This window comes from Peromyscus leucopus, chromosome 1 (genome assembly GCF_004664715.2).
Source record: "Peromyscus leucopus breed LL Stock chromosome 1, UCI_PerLeu_2.1, whole genome shotgun sequence".
In the NCBI taxonomy this organism is placed as follows: domain Eukaryota; kingdom Metazoa; phylum Chordata; class Mammalia; order Rodentia; family Cricetidae; genus Peromyscus; species Peromyscus leucopus.
The window spans coordinates 60,199,076-60,215,282 of record NC_051063.1 but is presented as its reverse complement, the minus strand read 5'-3'; the positions used below and the strand labels follow the sequence as shown (position 1 = coordinate 60,215,282).

General features: G+C 54.7%; 1 protein-coding gene across 7 annotated transcripts in view; it reads left to right on the top strand.

Moving 5' to 3' along the window:
- The window catches only part of Shank2 (SH3 and multiple ankyrin repeat domains 2), a 471,427-nt gene that overhangs the window by 316,358 nt on the left and 138,862 nt on the right, over positions 1-16,207 (top strand). For all 7 annotated transcript variants that reach the window (XM_037208746.1, XM_037208750.1, XM_037208747.1 and 4 more), the window contains 2 exons: positions 14,211-14,293; positions 15,820-15,944. In XM_037208746.1, coding sequence (XP_037064641.1) covers positions 14,211-14,293; positions 15,820-15,944 — 208 coding nt within the window. The remainder of the gene's footprint in view (positions 1-14,210; positions 14,294-15,819; positions 15,945-16,207) is intronic.

Here is a 16,207-nt window from a genome sequence, read left to right as displayed (position 1 = left end):
GAAAGTGAGAGTCTCACCAGCGCAGGGGACAGACTGCTGGAGGAGCCCGAGAGAGGCCTCTGATGGGTCAGGCTGTGGGTGACCAGAAGCTGTCACTTCTGTGACAACCTTAACAAGGCACATGTCCCACAAACACTGGCCATCCTTAGACAAAGGCCACTCAGGAAGCCAGGCTCACTGTCACCTTGTGGGGCCAAGTGTCCAGTCTCTGTGTCATCAGAGGTCAGGAAGGATGTGGAATTTTATTTGAGCCGGTAACTGTCTAATAGCAGATAGCCATCCAGAGTTGGTGGCCACCCAGCCCTCAGGATGCTCGGACAGGAAGAGCTAATGGCCATGCTGGGGCAGAGAAGGAAGTTGGTAACCGGCTGGATAGGCTGAGTCCTGGAGGTTTCTCAGGGCATGGTACAGGACCCAGATATGACTGAGCAGCCATCAGTTTGGAGGACTGTATGACAGGTTCACATCTGCATGTAGCCGCCAGCTGTCGGGCCCAGGCCCTGCCTCGGCTTCCCCTGTCTACACTGTGGCTAAGGTCCCATCTGTCTCTCACTCTCCGCTAACATTATCTTCCTAAAGATGTCATTACTCTGTTGGCCTTGTCCCAAACCATCTGTATGCAAGCCATTACCCCAGCTTAGCTGGGGTGCCCAGGAATCTGGAATACTCAGGGAGCTCACAAAACTCTCTGAGCAACCGAGCCCAGGAAAAGTGGTTGTCCTTAGCTCTCTGCCTTGTGAACAAAATCCATGAAAGACAAGGGACTGTGATCAGACCCTCCTGAAGGGCCGGGCTCAGCCCAGCTTTCCCCCTACCTCCTTGTTCCTGGCCGCAAATATCAGCCCATGTCCACTAGGAAGCATTTGGCTGTAACAAATCTCACTGGCTGAGACTGTGGCCTCGGTGGTGGGTCTGGAAGTAGCCAGGGCCAGTACTTGTTCTGTGGGTCAGTTGCAACTCTCCAGGCTCTTGGCTCTTTACTCATGGTTGCAGAGTGGCAGCTGGCGCTCCAGCTATCACACCTCTATAGCACATTCTTTGCAGGAATGTTGGGGAAGGCTGTGCTACTCCAATGCCCCAAGTAGCTGAATAATTCCCAGAGATCCTGGTAGATTTGCTCTCTAATCCTCATTGGCTGAAACCATGTCCTGTGCTGTCCATGCTGCAAGGGAGGCTGGGAAAGCAGCATCTAGCTTTTCCAGAGTCTGTGTGGGAAGTAAGACAGGGGATGGAATAGAAACTGTACTGGAAGCTGGGTGTGAGGGAGGAATGAGATGAGGCTTGGCCTCATCGCTGAAGGCACCAGCATCACTTGAGGGACATCAAAAGAGCCTCCTAGACACGGTGACTATTTGAAATGGGCTTTGAGGGATGAATAGGAGTTGAACAGCTAGAATTAGCAAGCAGAAAAAGTGCTCCAGGCAGGAGCCAGAGTGCAGGCTGGGAATACAGCTCAGTGGTAAAGGACTGGCCTGGCATGTGTGAAGCCCTGGGTTCAATTCTCAATACCATGGGAGTGTGGGTGTAAGAAAGGCTCTCCATTCAAACAGAATCCCAGGGCACCCCTGGTTGAATCTCCCATGCTTGACACCAGCTGTCCGCTTGTTTCTGTGTGGAAGAAGCCCCCATCTCTCTTCCGATTTGCCAGCCCATAGGGTGGGGCTGCTGCCTCCTTTGGGGCTTTTCTTTCAGGCTTTGGGCATAATCTGCTGACAGAATATCAGAGTATCCTGCATGCAATCTGGCAGCTCAGCCACTTCCCAGTTGTGCTGCTGGAGTCCGCTCTGTCCCCATGGACAGATGACAGCCAGCTCTGTCATCCTGGGGGAGGGGCTGTGGGCATTCAGGGCCCCCTCACTGACAGTGTCACAGGTCCTAGGACGCTGCCTCCTGCCCCCCATAGCTGGGCTCCATCTCCGGGCATGTTCTCTTGTGAAAAGGTCTCTGTCTCTCCATGCCACTGATATCCTGATCTGTAGAAGAGTCACTACCTAGCGTGGTGACTCACATCTGTACTCAGAAAGCTGAGGCAGGAGTATTGCTGTTAAGTGTGAGGCCAGCCTGAGCTATATAGTAAGCCAGATTGGGCTACCTGGTGAGATTCTGCCTCCAATAAAACCAAAAAAGAAAAGAGTTCCTTTCTCTTAGGGAAGCTGAAGGTTCAGTCGGTTATGCTAAGAGCACTCGGAGCCCATGAACACAGTCATTATGATAATTGACGTATTAATTACCACTTGATAATTATTGCTCACGAAGGCCGAGTCCAAGCAGACCTCAACTGTGAGCCAGGCTAGGGGGGCGAGAGGGCACTTCTTTGTGAGAAGGGCTCTCCATCCCAGCCTCCAGACCTTTCCAGGGCAAGTCACGGGTGATCTGGTTTCTCCACACCGCTCCCTGGCATATCAATCCAGACACACCTGCACTGGGCTGTGTCACAGCTTCTGAGGAAAATTAATTCTCCTCTTAGCTTCCGCTGTAGGCAGTGATGCACCACGTAGGTGTGTTATTTGTGTCCATCCTAAATCCTGACAGATTACTGAAGACACATCCTGAGAAAACCCAGCCCAAGGCACTGCGTATTTGTCAATAAAGCTTTATTGGAGCCGAGCAGAGCCCATGCTTCCTTGTGTTGGCAGGGCTGCTTCAGAGTCACACTGGGCAAGGCTTCCCTCAGAGCCGGGGCTGTTGACTCTGGGTCTGGGTAGGAAAAGTGGTCAGCCGCTGATCTGGAATACAGATATCTTCAAGTGCGCCCTCTGCCTGGGTGTGGTGGCAGCTCTGGGGACATGAAGGCAGAAAGGTTAGAAGTTCAAGGCCAGTCTCGCCTATACCGTGAGTTGGAGGCCCTGCGTAAAATAAATAGATAAATGAATAGCCTAGACAACCAGAGCCAGGAATGTGGCTTACTTGGTAAAGTGCTGGCCTGACATGCAGGAAGCTCTGAGCTCAATTCCCTGCACCTCAAAAAACAGGTGTGATGATGATGCCTATCATCTTAGCACCGGGGAAGTGGAGGTAGGAGGGTCAGGAGTTCAAGGCCAGCCTTGGCTACGTAGTGAGTTTGAAGCCAGTGTCAGTTAAAGGAGAGCCTGTTTCTAAAAAGAAGAGAAAGAAGGAGGGCAGCGGAAAGGGTGGGCTCCATCTCAGATGCCTCGAGGACTCCGAACTACTTCTGTAAGCAGCACTTGGCGACAGTCTCCTCTCTGAGCACAGCACTTGGGGGAGGAGCATGATAGTCGCATCCTAAAGGGATTCCATCGGCAGCGGACCCCATGTGCTTCCCGTGGCCCCACCAGACGACAGTGCGGCTGTGGAATTCTTTCCACAGTTCTGTGTTGGGGCACATCCACGGAGCTTGGTATAGCATGGCTGTGCAGGCTTGTGGCCTGTGCCAGGCAGCCTACGTGTGCCACAGGCAGCCCCGTCCCCACATCGCAAACACACCGTCATGTTCACACATCAGAGCATGCTTACGGAAGAACACCGCCTGATACGGGAGTGAGCTGCAGCAGGCCGGTGTGGGGCCAGCTGTGACTTGGTGGCTTCAGCCTAGCCTGGTCTTCTCAAGGCATTCAGGGTGGGCAAGCCCACTGGGGCCTCCTCACTAGGATCTGGGGTCCCAACAGACATTCACACATTTTTTTTTAATTGGCATTTATTTTATTTATTTGTGTATGGGAGTCCACACTCCATGGCATTCGTGTGGGGGTCAGAAGACAACTTGCCGGAACCAGTTCTCTCTTTCCATGTGGGTCCTAGGGATCAAACTTGGGTTGTCAGGCTCAGTAGCAAGTGCCTTTACCTGTTGAGCCGTCTCACTAATCCCAGTGATTCACAACTAGGATGTCGCTCTACTCTACCCCACAGACCAGAGTCGGGGGCTAGCCATGTGAGAAGAGCCATGTCTATTTCCTGGCCTGTTGGTGTGGCCCTTTTGGGCTAGCTTTGGGACAAACAGATGGGGCAGCCTGGTCTGTCATTCTAATTAGCGGATGGAGGGAAAGGCACAAACAGACCTGCCTGTGCTTGCAGCAAAATACCAGGCAGCTGGACTGTCCTGTGGTTATTCTAGAGAACGGTCCACACAGCGTGGAGGCTGGGGTTCCAGAGCAGCCTCGGCCTGGAAGGCCCCCCAGTCTGGAGGCTCACCAGGCCACAGAATCAGGAGCTGTGGGGAGCAGGGTTTTCATCGGAGTCCAGACTGAACTCATGCAGGAGTGGTCTGGGAGGGACCCCTGATTCTAAAAACGGAAGTCCCATGTCCCAGCAGAACAGGGCAGGGAGTTGAGCCATGCCTCCTGGCTACACAAAGGTGTCACTCAGGGAACCAGTAGCTGTTGAGACCCTGAGGCCAGTGGATGACCATGTATGGACATTCTACCCAAAGCTGGGTGCTCAGTCCTGCCGGGCGGCGGGGGGGGGCAGCATCCACCAGGCACACAAGTCACTAAGGGACCTATGCAGTGACAGCAGACTGGCTCCTGAAGACCACAGCAGCTTTGTGCAGAGAGCATGGGTCATGCAAAGACACTGTGGTTAATGAGTGGGACCCGCCCACAGAAGGGGAGATGGCAGCTAGGCTGGAGTATAGGCAGTGGGGAGAGACCGGGGCCTGATCACAAAGGATCTTAGCCATGGTGGGGATTTTAGATCTTGTTCCCAAAATGGTGAAGCTCTGCAGAGGAGTAGTTTAAATGGGAAAGATATATTGTCTGATTTAAGGTGGGTTTTTTTTTTGTGTGTGTATATGTACATACATACATGCATACAATTAAGAGTGAATTCGGGGGAGATCCCACATCAGGTCTCTGTGGGCCCTAGCAGGGCTTGGTGGGGAATTCTGAGTCCTAGGTGAACATACAAGTTTTTTCTCTGTCTTGGTCTCCAGAACCATGCTGGTTGCAGGGTCGGGGGGGGAACACCTGCAGGACAGTTCCTGGAGAATGGCACCCAAATGTTTTCTGTTTTCCTTGGCACTTAGGCCTTTCTCCTCAGTTGTTAGCTTGAATCAGTTTCTCCCAGAGTTCTGTAAGCCACTCTACACATTTGCCCTTGTGGAGATGCCCAGCTGAGCTCATAGAGGGAGGCCTCAGGCCACAGGGGCAGAATCCCTAGGTTCCCGAAAGCTCCAGAAGGAAGGAAGCTGCTGTCCCTCCCTCATGGGTCCCTGACCCTCACCTTCCCCTTCAGTGGGAACAGCTTGTGTATATCATGCAGGTATGTCCTGCTGCATGCTCCAGGCAGGACACCTAAGACTGTCCTGCTAACACACACATAACGGCAGGGTGCACACGGCAATATCTACATTTGCGCATTACATTTCCAGAGTGCAGCAGGCTCCTTGAGGTGCAGGAGCTTTCTCTCAAGCTCACAGGCTTCCAGGCCCTGCCCTGTACCTGGTCCCTCTCAAAATAACTTTTCCTCACCAGCCTGGGTGTGTTGAGGCTGTGGCCAACACCAACATTGCAAGTGAGGATGGCAAGGCCTCCCAGGGAATTCTGCTAAAGACCCTTTGTGGGTTCAGGATACTGGGGCACATCTCACCTGGGGTCTGGGTCCCCCTGACCCCACTCTGCATGGTTCCCCTCATTTTAGCTGGGAGCAGTGACCACTGTCATCAAAGCAAGGTGGTTCTGGAACCTCCTCCTCCTCCTCCTCCTCCTCCTCCTCCTCCTCCTCCTCCTCCTTCTTCTTCTTCTTCTTTTCTTTTTTTTTTTTTCTGAGGCAGGGTTTCTCTGTGTAGTTTTGGTGCCTGTCCTGGATCTCACTCTGTAGACCAGGCTGGCCTCGAACTCACAGAGATCCGCCTATCTCTGCCTCCCGAGTGCTGGGATTAAAGGTATGCGCCACTACCGCCCGGCTGGAACCATCTTCTTGAAGTGTGCTTGGCAGGTAGCACATCGGATGGTGCTTAGGCAACACTCATGGGTGACTTATTGCAAGGTAATGAGACGATTTAATTCGATTCAAGTTCTCTGCTCATGATTGTTTCCATCAGGAAGAAGTTGTATTGCTTATCACGTTAGCAACGAGGAAGGAAATGGTCGTAATAAACACCGGCAGGGCGTTCTCATAATTGCCCATCTGAGAAATGGCTTCTGCAAGCGTGCATCTGAGGAGGGTGTGTGCAGTCTCCACGGGTAGAGGTGACACAGTGGCGCCTCCATTCATCCCGAGAAACAGTGGCTCCCAGGAGCCAGGAGGAGTACAGTCCATGTCTGTGTCCATCACTTCCCACAGGTGACACGGCTCTCAGTCCTAGTAGCATCCTTGCTTGACTGGCACTGAAAGCCTAAGTGGCACCTGGCATGAGACTTAGTGTCCCAGAAGCAAGATAGCTTTACCAATCATGCGGCAATAAGCAAGCAGGATGTTAGAGGATGGCATCATGTGTGGATAAAGCCAAGAGGACCCCCCCCTACTTTGGTGGCGAGTGACAAATGATGAGGAACCCCTCCTGTCCACCAGCAGGCTTCCAAGCCTTCCCCTGGACCAGGCTATTCTGCCCCTGCCCACCCGCAGATAGGCCCTCTGTGCCAATCTACAGCCAGCTCTACCTCCATGAGCTGGGCCGACTGCCCATACCGGCAGCAAGAGGGCCTGGCTGGCATCACTGCCGGCTGAGCTGGGACACCTGTTAAGTCCTGGCCTGTGCCCCAGCACCTCCCTACCCCCCACAGAGGAGCTGACAGCATCCTGCATGGCCCCATCCTTCCTGATTGGCAGAGTTCAGAAATTTCTAGGGCATCCACTGTCACCGCTGCTCCCTGGGGACACGTCTTTCTAATAGTGCCCCAGTTCCTGCACAGCCGGCCACCGAGACGCCATCACAGGAACAAAGCGGGGGGGATGCCACTCTCAGCCTTCCATTCCCTGTACTGGAAGTGCTTCCGGAAGATGATCAGAGCAGTCCCACCTCCCCACGGCCCACCCCACTACTAGTGAATGTTCCCAGTGTGCCCACGGGCCTTACTCAGCACACCTTTTGGCCACTGGAGTTATCTAAAATAAGTTTTCCCTTGAACCCGTTCAGCTGAGTCACCGTGGCCACTGCCTGGCGGTGCCCTCACACGCTTCTTAGCAACCAACAGCACTTGAGGATTCTCCTGAGGTGAGAAAAATCTAACTTACAAGTGATTTTCACACCTGAAGGAATGATGTTTACAGATACCAGATTTAACAAGAAATGGAGTTGACCCCAGGTGAGATTCCAGAGACACTTAATCAAACGGCAGGCTGGCTTCCATGTTGCTGCTTAAACCCTGTGGATTTGAGAGGCGCGGAATTTATTTCCCAGCTTGCAAATAGGCTTGAGACTTGAAGCCAAAGGCTGGGGACAGATGGAGTCCCCACTCATCTGCATGACTGTGGGTACCACCCTGTCACTTGATGGTGGCCTCCCCACCTGCATAGGCTCAGCTGCCTGTAGTCCATCCCCAGCAGGATCTGTGAAGTCCCTTTCTGCGAGCCTCTATCTGCACTGGTGTGGGGCAGCTTCCTGATGTCTGGGTCCCTGTAACACCCGGCTCTTGCATGGGACCTGCCTGGTTTCAGCTTCCACCGTGACCCCTTGTCGAGCCACAGATCTTGATGTGTCCTCTGTCACACCCATGGGCCACTCCCAACACACAAAAGAACATCCATAGCCTCCAGGGAGCAGAATTGGGCCCAGGGAGGGTTGTGTAGGGAAGAGTCGCCGGCTTTCACCCCAGGACTAAGTAGGAATTCCAGCCACTTGTGCGTGTCAACCCCACTGAGGAGAAGAAACGGTTCAACTGCTTATCTATCATCTCTGCCTTCCTGGGTGGCACACGGGACCAGCTGGAGCTGTCACAGATTCCAGCATCTTGCTGCCCAGGTGCCATCACTGGCTATGTATGAGCAGGTGGAGCCCAGCATCCCTGGACATCCCTGGGATCCCTGCTCTGCAGCCCCCTCATGCCTCACAGCCACAGGCATCCGCTCTGGGGCACTCTGTGCCTCTGTCTTCTCTATGAGGAGATCGTCAGCCCCTCACAGCACCACCTCCTCTGATGTCAACTGAGCAGTTTTCTGTGACTGCCGAATCCATTTGTCTTCCTAACTCCACCAGACAGATCCAGAGGTCAAAGGCATGGGCAGCCCTGCCCCTACTTCCAGCCCCCCAAGAAGGGAGGGTTCCCGGACCCCTTCTGGTCCCTCTCGTTTGACTGCAATTCTTTCATGGCGAGTGGCTACATCCCTCCAGACCCCATTCAGCCTCCATAGCTTCTCCCCAATGTCTTTGAACCTCCAGCTCCCTCTGCTTCTTTCTGGTAAGGATGTGAATGAGCATTGGTTTCATGGGCTCCTAAACTCAGAATGCCCATCTCTAGAAAGGCCCTGCTTCCAAGGAGCCAGGAGCCAGGAAGTCAGGGTATCCATGTGTCCGTGTGTCCGTGTCCGTGTCCGTGTCCATGTCCGTGTGTGTGTGTATGTGTGTGTGTCTGTCTGTCTGTCTGTGTCTGTCTGATGGAGGACAGGGAGTGTGCCATTCAATAACCCCACATCTCCATAAGGTCAGACTGAGCCTAGTCTGTTCCCTCCAAGATGCCAAACATTCAGTAGGCTATCCACTGACACTTAGTAGGTGTTCACTACAAATGCCTGAGTTAATGTACTAATGTGACAGTTTCACATGGGGCCCTAGCTACCTCTGGCCTGAGGCTTGAACCCCATCACAGCTGATCAAAGCAACTTTATTGACAGGGTTACCATCCCTCAAGGACCCCAAGAGAGGCCCAAGTCCACCCCATGTTCAGGATTAATCTGCCCATGATTAGGGCCTGTTCCTAAAAGACTGGCTTACAAGCAGTTGGGACACCTCTTGTTTAGTCTCCTCAACCAAGGCCTGACTGCCTGTGGCTCTGAGTTTGCCCTCCTGTAGGAACAGCTGCATTGAAAGGAGCTATCAAAGCCAGCTGTGGGAAACTGCAGCCTTCCCTGGCCTTAGCATGCTGCCCCACATGAGGAAGGCACCCCCCCCCTCCCCGGGGCCACTCTAAACACTTGGAATCCAGGCGTGACAGTGAGAAGTGTCAACTTGATGGGGTCTAGAGGTGCTTAGGAGGCTGGCCTCTGGGCATGCCTGTGGAAGTTTCTAGACTGGGTTAACTGAGGGAAGACCCATCTTGAATGTGGGGGGCACCATCCCAAGGGCTGGGGTCCCAGATTAAGTAAAAAGGAGGAAGTAAGCTGAGCACCCGCATTCATCTGTCTCTGCTTCCATACTGTGGGTGCAATGTGACCGGCCGCCTCACGCTCCTGACTCCATGCTTTCCCTGTCACGATAGACGGCACCCTTGGACCGTGCGCCGAGTGAACCCTTCCTTCCCTGCTTAAGCTGTTCCTGTCAGGTGTGATGGCACAGCAGCAGGAAAAGTCTGACACCAGGTGTGATGGCTCACATCTGTAACCCCAGCAACTCGGGAGGCTGACATGGGGGATCACCAAGAGTGCAAGGCCAGCCTGGGCTACAAAGTGAAGCCTTGCCTTCAAAAACTGAAAGATAAATAAATACCTCTGTGGCTTGGCCACTTAGGATCCAACAAGGTGGACACCACAAACCCCTTCAGGCATGCCATGGTGGGTGAGGTCCTTCAGTCCACTCTGTGCCAGACCTCAGGTCCCCACAGCACTCCACCTGGACTTGGTCAGTTGGCACAGGGGGGGCGGGGTCAAGGGGATGGGAGCAAACATGGCTGCCTTCTGCATGGGGTTCCTAGAGGTCAATGTGTTTCCTGTAGAAACGGCTCTTTCATGCTCCATGGCAACCGATGGACCCGGCCCTACCTTTATGTGAACTGGGCAAGGAACCTGGCCCCTCCTCAAGGTTCTGCCATATGTCCACATGGCCATAAATGCATACATGACCACATACATGAACTGTGGGCGGTGTTCTCTCACTACTCTTGCCCCATACCTGCCTGCTGCGGGTAGATGTCAACACAGGAGGGTACATTTGGGGTACTCTGTGCAGAAAACAAATCTGGAGAACATGCTGATGGCTTGTATTTGTATCCAGTCAACAAACACTGGGATTTTTTTTAAAGTAGGGAGCTTTGTTTCCTGGAATACCCACAGTGAATGCTTTATACACCTGGTTAGGGATGGGTGAGGGGACAGGGCTCCAGCAGAAGCCTGAGTGGGGTCACCCAAAAGCAATGTGCCGGATATGGGAGCAGTGTGCAGGATATGGGAGCTTCCGATATGTCCTGGTGAAATGTGGGCAGTGGTCTTTGGGTCGAATCTGGAGGGTAGATACGCTGGGGCAGCCAGGTGGGCAGGGGCTGCCAGGGCCTTAAGGCAGCATCAGCTCTGCTTCTGGGAAAGTGCCAGGGGCAGCCAGCGAGACTGAGTCATGCTCACCCAGGATCAGGGTACTGTTCATCAGGAGGAAGGGGCTGCTGAGACAGAGCCCAGGATGGCCCTTCCCTCTGCACTCATCCCCAGCATCTCCCACCCAGCTCCCCTCTGCCACGTGTTGCACCCCTGCCTTGGGTTCTGCCGGCCCCTGAGCATTTGGGGGGGATCTGCAACAACAGCTCACTGTCTCTCGGGAGACTGAGCCCCGGGGGGAGAAGGGAGCATTTGCTCCTGGGTCATAGAAAAAGAGGGTGGGTACATGCAAACTTGAGGGCAGGATCCCCAGCACTGGCTCTGCCCACAGCCGTGTGTCTGTTGGTAGAAACTCACTGTCCGCTTCTAAGTCTTAACCCGCTCTCTTCAGGTGGTGGATGTCTGGATTTAGGGTTTAGGCCCAAGGTCTGTTGATGGGTAAGGGTGGTGGGCATGTGGTGGGTGGGGCTTAGCTCCTGAGAAACATCCCAGAGAGAAGGAACTGGAAGCCATCTTCCAAGAATGGGAGGCTGAGGGGAGGACACACAGGGCTGCCACGGCAGGAAGCAGCTGGGAAGGTCTTAAAAGATCAGAATCTGGGAGAAGGCTGTGGCCTGGGCTTGCAGAAGAAGGTCAGTAATACTGCTGATGCCTCTAACCGTGGCCTTTAAAACTGAAAACAATCCCTTGTGTGTTACAGCTGACCGCCCACCAGGGGCCGCCCTGAGAGTGCAGGGTCTCTATGCAGCACCCTCCTTCTGCCCCCCTCCATGATCGTACCGTGGTTGTGATTCTCATTCTGTAGAGCAAGATCTGAGGCTTAAAAGGTCAGGGTGACCTTGGGCTCCGCGTCACACTTCGCTTTGAACCAGGCTCAGTGGCACCCCTGCCCCCACAAGCAGTCAGGAAGAGACAGCCAGTGTCCAGTCAGTACCGTTGGCCTGAGGAGGACCCTGTGACTGTGGTGTGTGGAAGTATCTCGGTGCACTCGGGTTCTGCTGGCTGATGGAATGCGTTCTGGGAGCCCACCATGGCTTCTGCCCTGAGCCAGGCTAAAGCCAGTGCTGTTGGTCACCTGTGTTCAGGGAAATGTGCACATATTGTGTCTGAGAGCCTCAAGTCAGGGCACCCAGCACCCAGATGCTAAAGCACCTGGAGAGAAGGGGGTTGTGCTGGACAGCGAGGCTCAGAGGGACCCCTGTGACTAAGAAGGCTCCTAAGGGGGCCACAGGGTTTCTACTGTCTGGCCACTGAGGGATCCCCAGAGCCAAGCAGGTGGCTTCCCTTTGGAAAGTTGGAGGAGAAAGGGTATATAGTCAAAAAGGGTCTCCAGTAAGAGACCTGCGTCTATATTCCAGGTACCGAGGGCGGGCACAAAATTGTGGAAATGGAAGGGTCTAGCACAAGCTCGCTTTGCCTGTGTCTTGTAAGGTCCCTGAATCCACAGCAACAAGTCCCGCCCCACCCCAGCTCTCCTCCCAACCAGTCGTGATGGCAGGAACTGGCTAGCAGCCAGGCCCTCTCCAGTTACTGACCATACTTGAAAGGGGTTCCCTGGGGCCTTGTCACTAACCCACACTATCATGGGTACTGCGGCATCCAACCACAGCAGCCCCAAGTGATTGTGGGCTGTCCTTACAGCCTGTTGATAGGGGAAGCAGAGGACCGAAGGGCCTGTTGCTTCCTGCAGGCCAGCCCATGACTTGCCCGCCCATGGGCTCTCATCACCCTGGTGGGACCTGATGGTGCGGGGGGGGGCCTCTGAGAACTGAGTAAAAGGAGTCTCACACACCTGTGCCCAGGATCCAGCAGGCTGGCGGGATGTCTCAGCAGACAGAGCGAGGTTTGAGGTTAGCTTCTCAGCCACCTTCTCAGACTTCTGTAACTAGTCATCCTACCTAGACCATTGTGTCACCATCCAGCCTGAGTCACTGCCCAGCCCTTGTTGCCTTCCCCATAGCCAATGCCCAGAACACAGAGCGCCCCCCACCCTGGGGCATTACTCAGCATGACCCTGTGATGGGTAACTCCTGCGTCCCCAACATCATCGGTCTCACCTGCCCAATGGGAACCTTGAAAAGCCACTGCTCTCTCCTTACCTGCTACCCAGTGTGTCTAACCGGGCACATGTTCTAACCACTGGCCACACGTACCCAAGGCGGCTTTAATAGGGCCGACCCAAAATTACAAACTTACTCAAACACTGTAAAGGTTCTTTTGCCGTATTTTTTTTTCCTTGCAGCTTTACTGCGTGGTTCTTACTTTGTAACTGGAAATGTCAACATAGTGTCACGATGACAAAAGGTTGGACTGGCCTGCGAGGCCGGTTAGAAGGGGCTGCCCTGCTCCTTCAGCGCCAGGGTGCCCTGTCCTAGTTGGCTGCTATCTGCAGGCCAGACTCTGGGTTCTGTGCTTTCTGTAGACCACAAGCCAAAGAGAACTGACAGTCGCCGCGGTGGGACTCAGAGCCCAGGCTTGCTCGTCACCCCCTCCCTCATCTGTGCCTCGGGGCTCTGCCACTCCTTCTCTTGGGGTTTCTGGCCACCACATCCTATGTCCTCACACCTCCCACTGGGGCTCTGGGGAAGAAAGCCTTCTCCCTCCTTCCCCAGGTCCCAACCCCCAGACTTCCTGCCTTCTGACTTACTTCCGGGGGGCGGGGGCAATGGCTGAGTCTGAGATGCAGACAGCCCTGTCTCCTGCCCTTCAGCGGCCACCAAAAAGGCCAGTGAGGGCCACAGTTGGTGGCTCTTGAGCCATTAGGCAGCATCTTCCTGTCCTGTGTGCCCTGCATGCACCTCTAGGTGGACAGAGTTCTATTGGTGTTGGTGATAGGTGGCTTTGGCCGGAACAGCAAAGTTGGGGCTTTTTAGTCTGTTTCCTTTAAAATTGGAAATGCTATACAAAGAGGTGAGCCCTGTGGTTTTCGGTCCTTGCAGTGGGGACACGGCTGGCCTTTCTGTCCTCAGCAAGGCATCTTCCTCAGGAGGGAGCTGCTGCCCTTCTTGGCTCTGATGGGACTGAAATGGCCTGAGCGCTCACTCTCTCACCCCTCAGCCTTGGCCTCTTTGCCCCGGAGAGACACAGAGCTGGCGGCTCCCCCTCCCGCCGGCCACCAGCCCAGCCTGCAGATCCTCTGCGCGCGGGATGACGCCCAGGCAGCCGTGCCGGTCGCACTGTGGGCTCATCAGATGACTGTGGGGGCTCCTGCTGCACACCACATTCCCTAGGACGGGGGAGAGGGAGGGAGGGGGCGCTGGCTGCAAAGCACAGGTCTCTGCGTCCCCGGTGCCTGCTGCTGGCTCGTGCACAGAACAAGCGGAGGGAACCTGATCTCCTCTTTAAGCCCCTTCAAGAAATAGCAAAGCAAAGCAGCTCTCTTGGTTATTCCTCCGGCTGATTTCCTCTGCTTCCCTGGAAGATGCGTCTGGCCGAGACAGGCCTGGGGACCTCCTTCACCACGCTGCTGCCTCTGCCGCCGCCACCACCACCCGGGCCACTTACTTTCTTTGCTCTGGGCGGTGGTGTCCTGGCCAGCCCCCAGGTTCCTTGAGCTGGGCCCCCTGCTCCCCAGCGGCCTGGGCAGCCCCTCCAGCATCCATGACTCCTTCCCCCGGCTGGCTCCCGCGCCCGCCGCCCCCCTCCACATCCCACTGTGCCCCGCTCGCCCATCCTGCTACCCCCCCACCCCCAGCTCCTCCTGCACCGAGCTGCTGCCCAGGCTCCTCCATGCTGCCTGGATCCGAGCTGGGTGATTAATTGGCTGTGATGATGAGCGTCCCCGGCGGTGGAGCAGCCACCGTGATGATGACCGGTTACAATAATGGTCGCTATCCCCGGAATTCTCTCTACAGTGACTGCATTATTGAGGATAAGACGGTGGTCCTGCAAAAGAAGGATAACGAAGGCTTTGGATTTGTGCTCCGAGGGGCAAAAGGTAAGCGTTCCGGGATCCCTTCCTGTGGTGTGTGTGTGTGTGTGTGTGTGTGTGTGTGTGTGTGTGTGTGTGTTGCACACATGCTTGTATGGAGAACCTTCCCCAGCTTGGAAATAAGCATGAAACAAGCATTTTCCTGGGGGCACTTGGTTGCTAGACAACGATGCTCTTTAACATTCTGCCTTCCTCAGAAAACATCCAGGCTTCCTGCAGGCATGTTTTTAATTTTCCATCTACAGTACTGCTCCAAATGAGCTGCTCTCTCTCTCTCCTTCCCTCCCCCCACCTCTTTCTCTCAGTCCTGGGGAGACCCTGCAGCTTGGGCTTCAGTTCAGTCACAGTGTTGTTGCCGGCTCTCAGAGCTCCTGGTCTCAGATACCCAGAATGGCCCAGCCCAAGTTTGAGGTACCCAGAAGCTGGCCTGTGCTGAGAACGGGTTTCAGCTCCAAGGGTGGCAGGTGTCCAGATACTCACCTCTAAGGTGACTTTGCAAAGGCAAGGAGAAAAACAGGTCCCCTCTGCCACAGACTAAGCTGGCAGTGCACACACACCCTGTGGCCTGGGAATGGGAAGCTCTGGGACACAGCCCAAAGCAGTGCCCCATGCTCGCCCCTAGCGTGGGGCTTCCCTTCCCAACTACAGCAAAAAATGGCATCAGCCCTCTCAAAAAGAGGCATCTGCCTGAGGCAGGTGGGGGTCAGCCATGTGGCAGTTGTACCTGTGCGGGAGGCCTCCTTCCCTGGCTAGCCTGCCCACCTGTCATAGGCGCTGGCCGCCCACGGCAATCCATCCAAAAAGAGAAGAGCAGAGCCTTCTCCACCCCCAGGGTGCAAGTCCATGCCTGTGTGATGTGCCTTCCCCTCCCCCAACCCGGGCATCACACCTTCCCACCCGTCCACCCCCGGCCTCTCAGGAGGACCAAGAAAGTCCCTCAGCAGCCCCGTGGGCCCCAGAAGCCCAGCCTTGTTCTGCCGAGAGGCGTGCTGGTCATGTGATGGTCACAGAAAGCCAGGTCCCCCCTGGAGAGACTTCAGAGCAGATTCCAAGTCAGCAGCCACCCACTGGGTCAACATTGTGCTCTGTCCTGTTCCAAGTTGAATCCCCTGGGTTGCGAGTCTGTCTAGCTGTGAAATTGGCAGGCGGTTTCAGTATGGTCTTTCCCTAGCTCTGTGTGGTAGAGGAAGGAACTTTTCCATTTTTAGAACTGAAAATGTTTAGTCATTGATACTTTTAAAGAAAATGACAGGCGTGTAGACATGTACCGCAGAGTACTTTATTCCATGGTTTCAGCAGAGAGGCCAAGAGGCATGATGAAGTACTGGCATGCACCTGCCTCTGTGGCTTCCATAAGTGCTGGTGTGCCTGTGAGTAATGGGCCCCTCTCTGGGGAGAGCTAGACCAGGACCACTGCTTCTCAATGGGGAATGCAGTGACTGTCTTCCTCCCAGGGTCCCATGCGCAGGTGGGATGACCAACTTGGAAAACATCCTCCAAACTCACAACACAGTATTTCTTTGTCTTCCTAGCTGATACCCCCATTGAGGAGTTCACACCTACACCGGCATTCCCAGCCCTGCAGTACCTGGAGTCCGTGGATGAAGGTGGGGTGGCATGGCAAGCCGGACTAAGGACCGGGGACTTCTTGATTGAGGTAGGGCACAGGTGTTTAATATCATGCTGCTTGGGGAGAGCGCCGACTCTCACGTGGGAGAGGGTTGTGGTTCTGAACACAACCACTAGGATGGTGGATGACTTGGGCCATGTGGCTTGTAGTCTCTGAGTGTCCTCACCCCCTGTGAATGCTGTTTCCTCTGTCCCTGATGTTGGAGACTCTTCGTAGTTCTTTGGGAGGATAAAGCATACATGAAACTTGGCCACTGTTCTTCAAGAGGAAGATGGAGACGTTTTCATGAT